The sequence below is a fragment of the Seriola lalandi genome, unplaced genomic scaffold, assembly GCF_002814215.2.
Source record: "Seriola lalandi dorsalis isolate HSWRI2012SDOR001 ecotype SW California unplaced genomic scaffold, Sedor1 jcf7180002054798, whole genome shotgun sequence".
Lineage (NCBI taxonomy): Eukaryota > Metazoa > Chordata > Actinopteri > Carangiformes > Carangidae > Seriola > Seriola lalandi.
This window is the reverse complement of record NW_019525351.1, coordinates 155432-174104: the sequence shown is the minus strand read 5'-3', so window position 1 is coordinate 174104 and position 18673 is coordinate 155432. Positions and strand designations below refer to the sequence as shown.

The 18673-nt window shown below is 41.5% G+C and overlaps 2 protein-coding genes across 2 annotated transcripts in view; one reads left to right on the top strand and one right to left on the bottom strand.

Annotated features, from left to right (window-relative positions):
- Positions 1-441: 441 nt before the first annotated feature.
- On the top strand, positions 442-11826 carry LOC111669623 (alpha-tectorin-like). Its single transcript, XM_023426004.2, has 18 exons — positions 442-487; positions 944-1023; positions 1898-2128; positions 2220-2300; positions 3159-3258; positions 3914-4040; positions 4267-4501; positions 5196-5352; positions 5482-5560; positions 5648-5710; positions 6867-7069; positions 7319-7450; positions 7771-7958; positions 8418-8572; positions 9183-9428; positions 10593-10755; positions 11110-11202; positions 11381-11826. Exons 1-17 carry the CDS (start codon positions 442-444, stop codon positions 11200-11202), a joined length of 2379 nt encoding a protein of 792 aa, XP_023281772.1. The 3' UTR covers positions 11381-11826.
- Positions 11827-14089: 2263 nt separating this feature from the next.
- LOC111669628 (leucine-rich repeat neuronal protein 1) overlaps positions 14090-18673 on the bottom strand; it is a 14274-nt gene continuing 9690 nt past the window's right edge. Inside the window, exon 13 of the mRNA XM_023426010.2 lies at positions 14090-17934. Within this exon, the coding sequence (XP_023281778.1) occupies positions 17383-17934 (552 nt within the window). The 3' untranslated portion in view covers positions 14090-17382. The remainder of the gene's footprint in view (positions 17935-18673) is intronic.

Below are 18673 nucleotides of genomic sequence, written 5' to 3'. Positions count from 1 at the left end.
AGTATCATAACTTTAACTGATGTGATATCACTGACCTTAATTCATGTGGAAACCTTAAGGGATCGTGATTAAATAAATCATTTATGACATCACGGGCCAGGCCCAGCACAGCAGGGCAATGCCCCACCAAATTGTCCCGCTTCATCCCCCCCAAAAAATAACTGAAAAGTATTTTATTTTGTCCTTGTCAATTTGACCAATCATAAACCCTGCCACATTCAAATAATCAAAGTTTATTTATAACTGATTGGTTGGTCTGACCATATGAAACTGGATCTAGTGGCGACAGCAGTTACTTCTCCATCATTTCACTTTTACGTTCACATTTTACCTTTTGCAAACAGGAACCAGGTCACAGTGGATGTATTCACTTCAGTTACCTGTGTAACCTGATTTCTCTGTGTAACCTGGTCATTGTGCGCATGACTGGCTTCCTCCAACATGCTGCACCTTCTGCTCTACCTGGCTGCTCTCGGCCAGCTCACAGGTAAGAACACACCTGACGTCATCTGACCCCACCCACACCAGCCATCTACAAATATTACCTAAACTCGTGGTGTAAGTCTCATAGTTCTGAAAAATGATATAATAAAGTCATACTATTCCAACTGTACCCTCAAAATAATCAAACTTTAATCTCAAAATATTTTGACTTTAATCTTGAAATATTATGCTTTTAATCAAGAAACATTTGGCTTTTACATTAAATTATTTTTCTCTAAATAATACAACTTTTTCAAACAATTTTCTTGAAAACATACAGTGTTTTTTTTTTGGAAATATTACAAATTTCTTCTTGAAATATGCCAACTTTTTGTTATTATGCTTTTCATGTCAAAACATTGTAACTTTATTTGACCTTTAATTTGACCTTTTGTTGCCTAACATCCGTTTTTGCAGCTTTTCCTGTTGACTGACTCTCACCATGTGTCTGTGCCTGCAGGTGCAAATACTCCTCCCACTGAAACAGACATCAGCAGCTGTCCCGTCCTCTACTTTGGAAAACTTTACACAACAATATATGTGAGTAAAGTTTGTCTCAGAGGACCTTACCTCAGGTTCCACTGTCTCCATAGCTGAGAAGTCAGATGCTGCAGAATTAATTAATATACTGTGAAATGAGTCCGGTTCTGCTCGAGGTTTCTGCCTCTTAAAAGGAAGTTCTTCCTCGCCATTGTTACTGAGTGATTCCTCATGGAGGGAATTGTTGGGTCTCTGTAATCAATATTATAAAGAGTTCGGTCTAGGCCGGCTCTATTTGAAAAGTGCCTTGAGATATCTTCTGTTTTGATCTGACACAATATAAATAGAACTCGACTTGACTAGAAATGGCCTTGAGGTGGCGCAGAATAGGAATCAGGAATCAGTGTGTGAGGAAAGAGGCTGTGAGTCCCAGTCTATTCTGTTAACGAGGAAAAGTTTGAACTGGTGGAAGAGAATAAACACGAGCTATTCTTCTAGTAATCACAGTATTTTTTTATACAATAAACTAATAATTCAACAAAGAAAGATTCAACTCCAAACACAAGTATTCATACAAACTCACTGAAGAAACAATAATCTAACCACAACAGAAACGTCACTGACACAGTAAACATGAAGCTGCTGAACTGTCGGACAGAGCAAAGTTAGAGATCATTCACAATCAACTATTGATGGAAAAGACGTCCACATGAGCCCAGAGGTTTTTACACAGGTCAACTGGCCAGAAGTGTTTTCATTTTCAACAGAAGGCAAATCACAAATACTCCACTTCATTAAACTAGACATACTGTCAGATTTCAGCTGCACACTTGACTGAGCACAGAAATGATTCTGCAATTGGACATTAACCCTCAAACCAAAGCCACATCTGTCATGCTGTCTTTTGTCTGTTGTGTCTCTCTGATGCTCACAGGTGGACAGCAGCGGGGGGAAACTCTCAGTTTGTTTTAAAGGCCCTTACAGCCCTGGAGCCAAGAACGACTGTCTCCTGGCATCTTATGGGGGTGTAACCGATGTTGAAGTCCGCATAGAAAACAATAGTGCTGGTCCTGGATCAGACTTTCATCTCTCTCTGGGACAACTCACAGGCTCGTCACCCTGCGCTGTGTCTCTGATCCTGAAGGACGACCGGAGCGCTGACCATGTTAGTACTGTTCATCTGAATATCTCTGACAACAACTCAGAGGCTTCGGAGGCCGTATCCTGACAGATTCCTGTCTGTGTCATGTCTCCAGATGCTCAGCCAGATGCGCCGCTTTGAGGACCAAGCAGCTGTGTCGGTGTCCCTTCAGGACGCCTTCACACAGAGCTCTCTGGTGAGGAAACGTAGAAGACAGTGGGATGATTAAAGATGTCTTTTTGATACTGTGGTGTCAGTTGGAGCATCAGGTGGCAGCAATAGAGAGAAACTAGGCTAGGTCTAAATCAAGTATGTCTATGGTCAAATCCTGATTTTATTTTATCATTCATTTTAACTGAGATGTCATGTGACAAATTCACCAAACACATAAGTCAGAGACAAAGACTGAGCTGTGATCTCAGCTCTATTTACTGTAAAATGATCACTCAGAGAGAAAGTTAGAAGAGACAAACTATTTGTCTTTTTTCAAGTTATTTTTCCAGGGTTTTGCCTTTATTTCAGTCATAGTGAGACAGAGAGAACAAGGACTAACCCCAAATGGCACAAACTCTACCAGGTGAATCACCGGGGTTCTCCAGCACAGACTATCTTTCTTATTTGGACTGTCACACAGCTCACAGCCTCTCTCTGCGATTATACAGAAATAAAGACTCAACTCAAAACTGTAAAATTATAACAGGACTTTTGTACTTTGAACTAAATACTGGAGAAAATAAACATGAGACACTATACATGTAACTCTAATGGGAAACACCAGTAACCCTAATGCCTGAAACATGTTATAACATATATTGATGTCTGCTAACCAGAACAACAGAAAGACACAAGATAGCTAAACTTTCCCACTTTGTAAAGAACTTAATGAATATAAATTGTTCAGACTCACTCTCTGTTTGTCACAACTGAAACTCTGACTTTAAATTCAGATAATTTACTTTTCTGAGTCTGAACATTGTGTAATCCTTATTATTGACAGTGTGTGTTGTAAAGTGTGTGTTGAGTGTGGTTTGTGTTTTATGTGTGTCTGCTGCAGGAGGTCGATGTGCAGGTCGATGGTGTTTCACTTCGTCACTTCAATTTTACGCAAAAGAACAAGAAGTACTTCAGGGACCTGAGCGGATGCAGACACTCAGGTGAGTCCTTAAAGGGCCGGACACCAAAATACAGACACACAAAAACAAGAGGGATCTGCAGGACACATCATGTGCTGAGTGAGGATATTATCATAATGATATTCACCTTATATAACAATGAAATGAATTACCCGATAACTTACCCCTTTTTCCTTTTAACAAAAAGATTATATCTTATTAATTTTATTATATTTAAATTCAATTTTATCTAAATTTTAATCAATTGAATTGGGTCAGTTGACACACATCACAAAGGAAAAACTAAACTTAAAACAGATTTAATTTAAATTTAAATTAAAGAAAATTACAATAAAATAAAACTGAAGTGACTGAAATTTAATTAAATACATTATTTTCAACAAAACATTTTATATTAAATAAAATAAGAAAGCGGAATTAAAATGAAATTTAAATTTCAATAAAATAAAATAAAACTCAATTTAAAATTAAAATAAATTGAACATGAAATTTAATGAAATAAAATTAATTAAGTTAAATCAAATTGAAATGCAATAAAATAAATTATAAAGAAATAATTTTTTAATTTAACTAATTAAATGTATTTATTATTTATTAATTTAATCTAAAAGAAATCAATTTTACATAAAATAATTAGGATTATTATTAAAGGGTCAGTTCTCCGTGTGTTTTCCAGGTGTCGTCTATGAACCCAACACAGTGGCGTGCAACTCTAACTCCTCCTCTGTTGTAACCTGTGATGCATCAGCAGCCTTCAGCGTCAGCCCCTGTGGCCCTGGGAGACGTTGCCAGGGCAACGGCCAGTAAATATGATTTACATGTCTGAGACTCTTGTCAATGGATTAAACCTGATGGTTTAAATTAGAATTAGACCTTTGAAGTTTTACAGTAACACTGAGGCTCCCTGAGGTCTAACTCAGAGGTGGTTTCTAGATACGTCTGTGTCAACTCTGATGAAACAGATCAATTATAAGAAAAATATTTTCAGTGCCAAATTACACCCCTTCTGATAGTTATTTTTCCTGTCAGGTGTGTAGTGTACTCCACCTGTACTGTGACTGGCCCCACGGTCATAGATTTCAATGGCCATGTTAGCTCCGTCCAGGACCGCTGTGCGTACACTCTGATGTCGGCTGCAGGCCTCCAGCTGCTGGCCACCTTTCAGGAACGCCGCCGCAAAGACGTCAGTTTTCTGGAGCGTGTGATCCTGCGTCTGGACGGGTCAGGTGTTGACATTCACCTGGGACAAGGTGGGAACGTTCAGGTAAGATGCCTCCAGCTGCAGAGAGTGATGTGTCTGTTTAAAAGCCCAGTTACACCAAAATCTAAAATGATTCTTGGTGAACTAAATTCAACAGGCAGCAGAACCTCACACATATGCTGATGATACTCTAGCGTACATCTCAGGTTACCCAGACAATCTGCCATGGAGGATTATTTTAAACCAGAAATACAATTGAAAAATAATAGACAGGATAATCTCAGGATAATTATCTCAGGATAATCAGGTCATAATCAAACATTAAAAAGACAATGTAAACTGAAAAAGGAAAATACCAAAAATCTTTAATGCAAAAGCTTAAATTGTTTATTCTTATTTTCTTTTTCCTTTTTTGATTTCCTTTTACTTTTTAACAATTAATTATGGCTTGTTTGTATGGCTTTTCTATTTTCCCTTTTAATTTTGTCACTAGGTAAAATCCTTAATCTTCCATCTATATAAACTATATCTTATACAGAGTTATATAATTAAAATTACTGGGAACTATAATATTTGACAGATTTGCTCGTATTGTTATGGTGTATTTCCCAACACTGGATGAACATAATGTACTGTGCAATACATTCGTAATGTAGCACTGTAACATGGCATGACTGGATACAGGTGAATCAGATTATGGTTGATTGATGATGATAAACATTATGACATTAAGCTACTTATTAATGTTGGTCTGCAGCTCAACCACACAACACTGAGACTGAACAGCTCCGCTCAGCTGATTCACGGCGTGGAGCTCTCAAAGGACAAAAGCAGAGTCACCGCCAAAGTGACATTTTCCAATTACAGCACATCCATCTTGTTTGACGGCACCACCGCACAGATCCACGTGAAAGGTACAGAGAAATATGTCCCACATACATGGATAAAAAAATAAAATAAAAATAAAAACTTGACATGTTCTGTGTCATAATAAGATATTTGTGCCAGTTGATTTGTTTGTTCATTTGTTCATCTGAATCCAGGCCCGGGCTCCCTGCAGGGTTTATGTGTGAACAGCAGCTCTCTGAGTGAAGTGAGGCTCTCTGAGTTCAGCTCCTCCAGGTAAGACGTCGTCACCACCTTAACATGCACCGACTGCTGCTTCGTCACAAACACTGTGGTCCTCTGCTGCTGTTTGTCGCCCCCCAGCTGTGAGACGCAGTACAGTGAACCCGCTGACGGACGGATCGACTGCACCATGATGACTGCACGGTGAGCAGAGACACAGCAGAGACACATTAGAGACACAGCAGAGACACAGCAGAGACACAGCAGAGACACATTAGAGACACAGCAGAGACACAACGGAGACACAGAGGAGACACAGTGGAGACACAGCGGAGACACAGCAGAGACACATTAGAGACACAGCAGAGACACAGCGGAGACACAACAGAGACACAGCAGAGACACAGCAGAGACACATTAGAGACACAGCAGAGACACAGCAGAGACACAGCAGAGACACAGCAGAGACACAGCAGAGACACAGCGGAGACACAGCGGAGACACAGCGGAGACACAGCAGAGACACAGCAGAGACACATTAGAGACACAACAGAGACACAGCAGAGACACATTAGAGACACAGCGGAGACACAGTGGAGACACAGCGGAGACACAGCGGAGACACAGCAGAGACACATTAGAGACACAGCAGAGACACAGCGGAGACACAACAGAGACACAGCAGAGACACATTAGAGACACAACAGAGACACAGCAGAGACAGAGCAGAGACACAGCAGAGACGACGAACTGGTCAAAGTCTCACAATGAAGCGTTTGATCAGCGGTGTCGGTATTTAGAAGACGGCGTTCAGGCAGAACCGCATAGTTCTTACATGATAGTAAACTGAGTCTTATATGTATCCTCGATGTTTTAAAGGTCAAGCAATTTATGGACTGATAATATAACTAATTAATCCCTAATAAAATTGTTATTGGCAGTTTAGTTGGAGCCTCTTAATTCTCAGATGGTTTCATTCAAGTCCAAAGATGTAAAACTCTAAAATGTCTCACATAAATTCAATGATGAGAGAAAAGTCCAAAACCCGAATCCAGATCAGTGAATCAGAACTTTCCCATGAATCATGTGAAAACCCCTCAGATTTATCTGGTGGCCCTTTGGAGGGGCCCCACCCCTGGGTTGGGAACCAATGGACTAAACTATCTAAGTGTATCTGACGTAGTTAAAGCAGCTCCACCAGTAACATGAGTCAGGATCAATGATCTGATCAGAGATCAGTCACAGGAGACAGTTTACTGTGATACTGTAACATTAATGATGTGATGATGTCAGAGACAGGTGACTGCAGGTCAGTCAGTGCGGGACTTATTTTTCTGGTTCTCTGTTCATCCGACAACAGCTGTAATCTCCTGAAGGAGGCTCCGTTCACTTCCTGTCACAGCCACGTCGACCCGGAGCCCCATGTCACCGCCTGCACCAGCGTTCTGTGTCTGTACCCGGCGGGAGACGGTCTCAGGTGTCAGTTCCTGGAGGTCTACGCTCAAGCCTGCAGTCTGCACAGTAACCACACACTGGAAGGCTGGAGGTCCAAGGCCAGCTGCTGTAAGAGCGAGTCCCCTTCACTGTCACTCAGTCCTGTTTAGAAGACATGATGCCAGTACTGACAGCAGTAATCCATTACTCGTTAAATTACACAACCTATTTTAACCCTTTACAGTCCTCGTTACTGGAAAAAGTAATCACATTACTGAAACATGTAACTGATTAATGTGTTACTGCCCAACACTGTTTTTCACACACTGTGCATGATGTTGACAGGTTTTTGTTTCTGATGAAACTCCCCCTCTGCAGCCCCCCCTCAGGACCTCTGTCAGGACACGTCCTGCAGCGCTCATGAGTTCTGTGGTGAGGACATGAGCGGTCGACCCCGCTGCCTCTGTCGGGCTGGTTTTGCCTCCAAATACAGAACGAGAGGAGCTTTAGGTGAGACGTTCGTTAGAAGCTGCGAAAATAATAAATATTGAATAAACAACGATATCAGATATTTTTTCCACAAACCACTGTCCTTATCTCAACATATGAAACATTAATTCTTACAGTTTTTAAAAAATGTCAATGAGACGTTGGATTAGGTTGTTTTTATTTTTTTGGAAAAGATGGTTTTATTTCGTGTCCCTGTAGGGTCGTGGGATGCCTCCATAATAATCATTTTTGAATGTGTGTTTCATTTCCCTGGTCTGTCCTGGTGTGTCCTGGTCTGTCCTGGTCTGTCCTGGTCTGTCCTGGTCTGTCCTGGTGTTCAGGTGACCCGACGGTCTGCAGGGAGAACTCTGCCTCAGTTTCTCTGGCTGCTTGTCTGCTGGCAGAAAAAGGCATCAACCACTCAGTCTTACACCTCAACGACCACACCTGCACAGGTCAGATGGACGAGAAGACACACATGGTGACGTTTGGCTTCAACACCAGCAAACCCTGTGGGACGGTGATCTCGGTGGGCATCTCTCCTCCACTAAAAGCCTCCAACAAAGTGCTTGTCAGATCGCCTCACAGAGTCTGAAGTCTCCTTTCAGGGAAACTCAGTCTGACAATTTGTGCAACTATCTGAAAGAGAAAATCGGGCAGTCGTGATCACTTTACACAGGGTTTGAGTAGCACCCTAACACCTGAGCCCACCCACAGGTAACCCTGAGTGGCCCCTTTCCTGCTTTGTAACATTACAGACTATAAAGTGTCACAATCAGGTGTCAAGTGCTGATCCTGCAAAGTGCTGAAAACTCTCTGTTATTAAACTCAGTAAGATTCATGACCATATAAATAAAACCCATAAAAATGGTCCACTGGAATCTGACCAGCACTTGGTTTGAAGCAGACTGAGGCCTCAAAGATTAAAGTTAGGTGTCATCACCTGGACCATCTAAGTAACACTGTCTGAATCTCCGTGACACTACAGGCAGCAAAAAACAAAATCATCTACAGTAACACCATCAAGACAGACAACAGCTCCACGTCCGGGCCGATCTCACGCCAGAGCCTCGTTAACGTCAACTTCTCCTGTTTCTACAGCCAGCCGGATGTCAAGAGCATGTCCTTTAAAGTCAAAGGCGGGTGAGGAGTTCAATTCACAGCTTTTTTTTATTACTCATCATTAATAACATGAGGAAAGAAGTGCAGAGTCTGACAGTTGTGTAGAAACAGTGATTGTCTCTTAAATATTTACTAAAAATCAGTCATGGATGATGAGGCAGATTTAGAGCTGAACTGGTTCAGATCTTTGTTTTTTATTTTTTGCAACACGGTAGATGGTAAATTTGGGCGGGTTTGAGTGACACCTGTTTAAATTCAAGTAACAGTTTGTATAAAGTATATGTGAGCGGTTCAGGTGCTTCCTGGCTCCACTCCAGCTCCGCCCCCTCACCTGCTCTGTATCTAGACCCACAGACCAACAGACCATATGTGTTTTCATCCAATCACATTTTCTTTCTAAACACAAATGTGGAGTTTAACAGGAAAATACTCTCAGCAGTCATCAGAAAGGATCTTAAACCGTTTACACTGAAATCAATGGCTTACTGAACCCAAATTCTTTCTTTCCTCCTCCAGTCAACTTTTACTCCAGGAACCAGCCATGCAGATCATTATGGTTTATACTTTCTTACACAAACAGTGATGTGTGTGAATGTGTGTGTGTGTGTGTGTGTGTGTCTGTTCTCTGCAGTACTGTGATGCAGCAGATCATATCTGGGTCTTGGAATTACAGTCTGTCTATGAGCATGTGCGCCGACCTCGCCTGCACTCAACCCATTGACTTTTCGAAGGGGGTCCAGCTTGACCAGACCATCTACATGAGCATAGAAACAGACGGGCTGGATGGCAACCTGATCAACATGAAGACAGAGTCCTGCTGGGCAACCAATAATGAAAACGGCAACGGTGGTCTGAGATACGACCTCGTCAAAAACGGGTGAGTCAGAAGATTCAAGACTGTGAGCACAAACACAGACGCACATCAGCCGTGTGTACACATGGGTCTGTTTTATAAATCTCAGTCATTGTTTTCTCCTACAGCTGGTTCACCTAGAGTCGACTCATTAAAGTTTAAATGCTTCAGAGTTTAGTCTGGTTGGTTTGTCTGAACCCACAGGTGTGTTCTCATAAAACTAGAGCTGGTGTTCCACGTCCCTAGAACCAGCCTGCGACTCGACTTCACGTTGATAGGAGGCCAGTTAAGGTGGTTTGGGCATCTGATTAAGATGCCTCCTTAACGTAGACCCAGAACTCACTGGAGGGATTAGCCTACGTATCCCATCTAGCCTGGGAACATCTCTGGATCCCCCAGGAGGAGCTGGACAGCGTTGCTGGAGAGAGGGATCTGCCCTGCTTAGCCTACTGCCACCTCGACCCGACCACGGATAAGCGAAAGAAAATGGATGGATAAAGCTGGTGTTGATGTGTTTTCCCTAACCTTAAAGATCCATATTGCATAAAGGTAGATATTAATGTGTTCTTTGATTATAAAGCAGGTTAGGTTACACAGCAGAGGGGACACCTCCCACTGGTCAGAGTGACACACCTGTAGGAATCGACACCAACACAGTGATGAGCTGTTTATAATTCACACACATCATCATATTATAATAAGAAGTGGCATATGTCATTAACAATACATGCTGATAATGTTAATTAGTGTCATAAGCCAGTAGACAGTGACAAACCACTCAGGATCAACATCCATCACCGGTGACACACCATCAGCTGATCCATCTCTGTGAAGTCGGAGCTTTAAGGGGAAACACTGACGATCCACAGATTTTCTCTTCTTCTCTCATCTGTTCAACATGACAGGAACCAGAATCAGGTTTCAATAAGAACCATGAAAAGTGAAAAAGAAGCTGATTCTTATGACTGAATTAATATTACTCCTAATTTCTAAATATTAATATTATGATGCAATTCATGTTTTGTGAGCAATTTATAAACATCAAGGTCTAAAGATGTGATTTTGACAATAATTAAATTTCTTAAATGAAATCATTATGGAATCTATGCAGTATGTTAAAAGTGTGTGACGCCCTGGGTCTGGCTGACAGGTGATGAGTCCTGTGATCGCTCCTGTGTTGTCTTGCAGCTGTTCGAACCCTCAGGACAGCACGGTGATGATCATACCAAATGGAAAGGGAACAGGAAGCATCTTAGTGTTCCGGATGTTTCAGTTCAGGGGGAACAACAACAAAATTTTCCTGCACTGTAAAATGAAGCTGTGTTTGAAGAGCAGCCCCAGCTGTCAGCAGGTGCAGCAAATACACAACCACTCACATGCCCTAATCGATATCATCACTATTTCTGTTCATAGCCTTAACTCTATGTTAACTCTACTCTAAGTTTCAAATCAAGGACATGTTTTTATATTTGTCTATATCCTGTCAGATTAAAATATGTTGAATTAACTATTAGCACTTCCTGTATGCTATGTACCATTCAATGTGCAGACATCTATCACTGGATCAGTTTGATACTGAAGAAAACTTAAACACATGACGATTCTCAGGCAGGTGCTGCAGTCATAAGGAGCGTAGTAGCACCTGACACTCTTAGACTATTTGAAGTGTAAACTTCCTCTATGTCTCTGTCTCTAACTCTAACAGACTTGCCAGCGAAGGGGCAGGAAGAAGAGATCTGTCAGGCCTGACTATGAAGATGAAAACCCAGCCTTTGTCACCGTGGCCTTGGGCCCTTAGGTGAGTCCAAGCTCTGCTGCTGTCGCTCCGAGCACAGATCCGGGTGGAGGTCAGAGGTCATTAGTGGAACCAACAAATATCAACCAGGTCACTGTAAAAGTGGTGATTTCAGTCACTGCAGCTTTGTAGAAAAGACTGATAACTGATTGATAACCTATACTACTGGTTGTCTTCTCAGGTTGTTTCCATGGCGTCTCGGACCGACTGCCCAGCTCTCGACTTCAGATTTATTCTGCAGACTGGGATCAGACCACACTGCACCACAGTCCCTCCAAGATCCCTCACTGTTTCTATGTGACCACAACCTGAATTTACAGCAGTGTTTTAATGTTTCTTCTCATCTGACCTCGTACAAGGTTCAGACACGTGACAGGGCTCTCACTCCAGAGCAAGTCTACCTGCCTCTGACTGTAAACTGTTGCCTCTTCTGGTTTCTATAAAGCTCATCAGAAATGTTCGGGAATTTAGTCTCATTTAACCAAGAAATTAATAAAATGTAATCCAATTATTTTCATATTCAGGGAGGTTTTCCACTGATCACTGGAGTGTGTGTTTTTCTTTGCTCTGTTCGGTATTGTGGGTTCTATATGAAACTATTGTAGACTGTCTATTGTGATTTTTACATTCTGAAACTAAAGCAATGTTCCTCATCCATACGTTTTCTTCTTTTTTAAACTAAATTCATGTATTAAATAACATTAAAAATGAAACAAGACATGTGCAAAAACTATGTCTGATTCCTGAGTTTTCCCTAAAAGCCCTGAATCTTAGGGCGTCGTGTGGCGTAGTGGTCTAAGCAGGCGCCCTATGTGTAGAGGCTGCAGTCCTTGCTGCAGTCGGCCCCGGCTCGAATCCCGCATCGGACGGCCTTTCGCTGCATGTCATTCCCCCTCTCTCCACTATACTGTCCAATAAAGGCATAAAAAGCCCCCCCAAAAAAAATACTTTAAAAGCCCTGAATCTTATATGAAGTTTATAATATAACTTCAACTTGCTGTCATTTCCTCTCACAAAAGTACAAAAGCACAAATTTTTTACATTCACAAACCTGAATTTCTCATGCAGATATATTTTACAGGTTTACAAATGTTGATTTACAACTACAAACATTGGAATTATTTGTGAACATTACAAGCTCAAAATCATTTTGACCTTAATTTGAGCCTATATACGTGTGGGGTGGAGTCATGACTTAACTTTACTTGCTGGTTGTGGGTGATCATAAGGTGTGGTATCCTTCTATGCAGGGCAAGCAAGGACATTTTAGGCAGCTCTTCTTCTGACTATGAAATGGTTTTGAAGCATTGTAAAAAGATTTATTAATCATTCATTTAAACCTTTTTTAGCATAAACTGCAAGTACACTAATGACCTATATACATTTACTAGTTCAAGCACAACCAGCAAAGGTGACATTTAACAGTAGCTACAGCTAACAACAGTTAGAGTCTGTTTTAAAAACATCTGCTGCTAAGCTAACATACATATGGTCACAACACATTTCTCAGCATAAAACAGGTTTGAGTGGTAGTTTACAGTTTGTAAAGCTTTGGTCCATGAAGAGATTATCAAACAGAGTTGTTTCCAAACAAGTATTTTAATTATAATATTAGTATATATATATAAATAAATATATATATAAGTATATTAATGATCACATCCATGTTGTTTTCTGATACATTAGTGATGATGACTTATGTAATAAAATCATCTTAAGCATTTAGCTGTGATCTATGTGGAAATGCAATTACACAAATACAAACTGCTTTTATTTTAGGGCATATTTATGGAATGGTTCTATGTCTGACAAAAATTATATCTTAAAAATGAATGTCACTTGTAGAGCAACAATATACTGGCCTTATACTGACATTTGTCACACTGAAAAATCACGTATTTGTCCTGATGCTAACTGCTAGTCATTTAGCAAGCATTGTCAGCTAGGCAAGACAATTAAAAAGAAAATGCAGTAATCCAATTTGCATTTTCATTTTCACATATTCATGTGGGCATTCTACGAATGAAAATTCAGAAGCTATTGACAATTCATTTTCAAAGACTTACCTGCTTTACAGTGACAGTATTCAAATACAATAAGCCAGTGCCCACAGTCCATTGCATTTACATGTCACTACACTCTTTTAGGGTCAAAATGAAAAGGCATTTGGAAGTTTTAAATGTTTTAGATCCAATAGATTCAAAATCTGATGCAGGTTCTGGATGATTTTTTTCCGGTGCAACATGTTTTCCCAAAATGATGTACAAATGGCTTGATACAGTAAATAGTGCATGTAGCTGCTGTAAATGGGGAAAAAAATTCAAGAGGGAGCATGTCCCCTGAATATAGACTGAAATTGGGGCTAATCCCTGAATGTTTATAATCACTGACTCCGCCCCTCAACCAGTTTGTTACTTTTATATTTTCTGTGTTTTGCTGTTGGAGAGCAGCAGCCTGCAAGTTTTCATCAGCCTGTACCTTCATATCAAGAAGTCACTTCATGCTCAGCTGCAAACGTCACTTCAGCTTCATTTACTGTTCTAACAGCAGCTTTGAGGTTTAGATGTTCAGTCCATCTGAACGCCACATCGTCAGGCTGATTATTGACATCAAAACAAACTGTTGTGCTGTCTAACCTTTGTCTTATTGTTTGTTTAAGCAAATAAAAAAAAGAAAAACAAAACAGGGACATGGGTAAAATACACAAGTTTTAGTGTTTTTCTATTAGTGATTCAGTGTCCAGTCTGTCTGCAGTCCATCATCTGAAGTTTATATTGATTCATTGATATTGTTAAGGGACAGAGACAGACATCATCTGTATGATTGAAAATTACATCCTCCCATATTACCACATATATTATATAGATAAGTTATTAATCAGACACCAGGCTGTGGAGTGACAAAGTGTGTATTTATATTATCTTCCCCTCCCACACACACATACACACACACATCTTTAGTTACAGTTGGTGCTCAGTGTTGAGTAATAATAATAATAATGATAATAATAATAATATAAGCAATAGTTTCTTCAAATATAGAGCGATACACTTTGTACAAAATACCCTGCATATTACTGTCAAGTTTAATTTAAATGACGTGAAGTGTGTTGTGCCATTGTTGACTGTGATTGACACTAGAGGGCGCCGTTGCTCTGAGGTTTCAGACTGATCATCACTGTTTTAACAACTCAGGGAAATCAATCAATCAATCAATCAATGATCAGCTTTGAAAAACATCTGTTATCGAAAGCTCCAGAAAAACCAAGTGAGTGAACTTTGTGTTTCTGAGGTCGAGGATGAAGCTTAAAGGTTAGAGGTCAGAGAAAAGAAGTCAGTCTATGACTCAGAATCAGAATCAGAGTTTTGTGTTTTTAAACCTCTCAGCTGAAAACAAACTAAAAGTCACACATGCAAAAACAAAAAGTCAATTCATCTTATAGCTGATTTAGGAAGTTGGACTGATGGATGATTATTATCATTATTAGTTCACCTCAACATTATTTTCTCAGTTTTAATTTCCCAGAGTTCACAGCGACATCTTCAGAAACAACAGTTTCAGGTCAGTGTATTAGAAAACTGTGACCAGAGGAGCAGAGAAACATCTGTTTAACAGTAAATGATGTTTGTATGTACAGTACATGTTGTGTAAAATGCCCAGAGCTTCCTTTGGGTGTTCCTGAAGTGTTTTGGTTGACAGACAGCTGAGCGAATATTTGGCTGAAAATCTGAACGACAAACCTGCAAACTGCTGAGGATCAATCAGTTTCAGAGGTTTCACTCAGAGTCCAGGTTGATGTTTATTGAGTCTTTAGATGGTGGAAGTGACTGTTTCTCTCCAGTTGCTGTGGGTCCACAGACATACACTCCACTCACCAACAAAAACTAAACTTTGGCTGTAGGTAACTGTTGTTGTCGTTATTGATTATATATATATATATATATATATATATATATATATATATATATATTCTCCCTAAAGACACTAGAACTGAACTTAATAATAACAGATTTTATCATAACTTGTTCACTTAATATAAATGTTGTTGTTTGTTGTGCATGATACTGAGTGGAGGTGTTTCTTGTGTCTCAGGGTGAACAGACTCACTTCATCATCACTGAAGCAGTTTGCAGGTCGTCACACAGACGTGGTTTTTATACAAACAGTCCTAAATATGAGTGCAAAGGCATGCAGCACCACCCTCCTCCAGCCAACTCCACCCTCCACCTCCCACCTCCATGTCAATGACAGACCCAGAAGAACTCAGTGTCACAGTGAGTGACTGAAACTGAAGCACAACATGGTGACTGTCAGCGTCTGTACATAGGCTGTCGATAAAGTCGGACTTCTTCACATGGATGTAACAGTGGTGTCAGTGACTGAGCTTTGACCTGAACCCGTCCTCACCACTGTGTACACTCCTGATGCACAACAAATATAAAATATAATAATCATAGTGATGCATTCATGCTGATGGAGACAGGACGATTAAAGGTCCCGTATTCAGACTGAAGACCAGCAGATTGAAGATCTGCAGACTGCAGACCAACAGTAATAAAACAAATGAAAGGTGAGAAGTTCAGGTGAATATGGGACCTTTAAGTGCAACTGTGAAAGAGTTAAAGTGAAGTTTACCTGTGCTGAGTGTCAGTGCTGCATTCAGGTTCATCAGATGAACTAAATTACATTAATCAGATTTCTCCAACAGTACAGCTACTGTCAGTGTGCTTGACAGGGAGGAGAGGGAAGAGGAGAGAAGGAAGGAAGGAAGGAAGGAAATCAGGAAGAGAGGAAGGAGATGAGATCTGAAAATAGAAAACACCTGGACTCAGAAAACATCTGGACTCAGAGGACAACAGTTCACATTCTCTGAGAAGAGTTCTGCTGGAGAAAGAATCGCTCTGGAGTTTTTATATTTCAGCCCATTAAATCTCTTTAAGACAAATTTATGATCTAATTTAATCTTCTCATCAAGCCCCTTTTCCACTGGTCAAAAAACCTGCTGAGACCCGCCAACATTGAGCTTTTGCTGGCAACGGAAAAGGGTTCAATAAACATTCACACCGGTGTCAAATGACTCTGCTGTAGACACGGGTATTTATCAGCTTGGCAGTGATGTAAACACAACACCTGAGTGAACCTGCTACTTTTCACCTCTCTTCCTACTGTAACATCTTTTGGAGCACAGACACTGTAAAAAAAGGTTGTTAAACCAGAAACACAGCAGCTACACTGCGCATGGGAATGGAAGAGTGAGTTACAGCTCCGAGATAAGTTTCAAAAACACACAATCACCGATTGAAGGATCTCACACGGAGACACTTTCATAGGAGCACCAACTCTGGGATGAAACCTGACAGATCTGTTTTACCAGTAGCAGGCCGGCTAGCAGCTCACTGTCTCTCCACTGCATCTGTGTGTGAACGCATGTAGGTTAACTGCTGACTCTAAATTGTTCGCAGGTGTGAATGTGAGTCTGAATGACTGTTTGTCTCTAACTGTCAGTCCTGTGATAGACTGGTCAGAAACAGTGTCTCCATCAGTGTTTCCAGACTGGACTCATGTTCCTTTATCTGTGCAGTAAAAATAGATTTGGACACTTTAGTCTGGTTTCTACCTGCAGAGAGTATGTCTGTAATCCAGAGGATTACACTGTGAGGAGGGAGGTGAGAGGGACAGGTGCATACAGGTGATCTAATAACAACAGGAAGTTAGTGTTTGTAGTTTAACAGCTGATCAACAGGATCAACAGCTGCAGCAGTAACAGTGACATATGAAACTGAAACAAACCTCCATGAATCCACTCAGAAGAATCGAACCTCTGACTGATGACCTGATGTTAATCAGTTTCCACAGAACTGCAGTGAAAACGACGATCAGCTGACAGAAGGAAGATGATGATGACGATGATGATCAGGAATGTGATTTGTGATTAATGGGCTAAAATAAGACAGAAACACCAGAATGGTCCTTTAAGGATCTGATGCGTGACATGTTTTTATCTGTTCATCAGTTTTTTCCTCCCTCTCTTCCTCAGCAGTCACATGTGTTTGTTTTTACCCTTCTGTTTACTGTCAGGCGCTTCTCTCTTTGATTTCATCCATCCAGGTTCTCTTCTCTCCTTCCTCGCCCCTCCATAACCCCCCTCCCCGTGAATGTCTCTTTCTTCCCCCCCTCCTCCAGCTACCACATGTACGTCTTTGTCGTGTCGATTTGACTCCCCCCTGCCTCCTCCCCCCTCTCTCCTCCCACCCTCTCCTCTTCCTCCTCTTTGTCGTCCTTGTCTTTCTCGGCCTCGCTCTCCCACAGTGTGATGAGTGGCGGGTACAGCTCATTGAGTGGGATGGATGTGGCGTGTTGCATATACTTCTTCAGCGAGTGGCCGCAGGACTTGTGCTGCTGCACACGACGGCCCATGTAGACCACCAGCAGAGCCATGATGGACAGAGCAAACATGGAGCCCATGACGGCCGCCAACGCCACACTGCTGCGACGTGATGCCACCAGCTCCACAGAGAAGCCCGCCTCCTTAGTGGTGACGTTCAGGCAGGAGGTGTGGACAGGAGCGGAGGGGGAGGAAGGGAAGGAGGAAGAAGAGGTGGGGGTGGGGGAGGAGCTGGGAGGGGAGGAGGGAGGGGTGACGGAGGGAGGCGAGGAGGAGACGGTGAGGCAGACGTGGTACTCTGTGGCAGGAAGTAGGTGAGTCAGATTATACTCCTGAACATCGACTGGGACCTGGACAGAGAAAGAAACAAGGACGGTAGAGATGAGTTCAAGTTAAAGTGAGTCCGACTTAAGTTAACTTAATCCTAAATTAAACCTGATTTCAGCAGAAATAGTGAAGCAGTGAACTCAACACAGACACTGGACTGTCCCACTGTTATTACAGACAGTGAACTAACCGAGTGCAGACAGAGCATTGGTTTACATGCAGACAGGTGTAGACAGTTGGATTTGCTCACTTTGGCAGTGTAGCTGATCTGAGGGTTGTCTATGTGCACAGTGGCGCTGGTCCACCGGGGAAGAGGGAGGGGGGCGTCCTGCTGGCTCTGACCCACAGACGAAGTTCCTCCACTGGGATACAACTTCCACTCCAACACCACCGACTGGGCGTGAACCACCTGCAGAAGAAATAGGAGGTAGGTACCAATAGGAGGTAGGTACCATGAACTTTCTGTCTCTCCAGCACATCCACTGTTACAGCTGGATTCTTGTGTTTTCTTTCTACCGCCAAGCTCTTCACAGAGCCCTCTGTAGATGCAGAGGGGGTTTGATGATAGTAATAATACAATATGTCTTTTGTAGGAAACTGCCTATAGAAAGATACAAAACTATGTCCTTAGAAAAAGAGGAAAAACACAAAGTATAGATTATATATATTAAAGTATGAGTATTAAAGACACAGCAGGTTCTGTACCTTAGCCAGAACCACAAGAGAGGCTTCAGGGCTGGACGAGCTCCCCAGCCAGGGCTG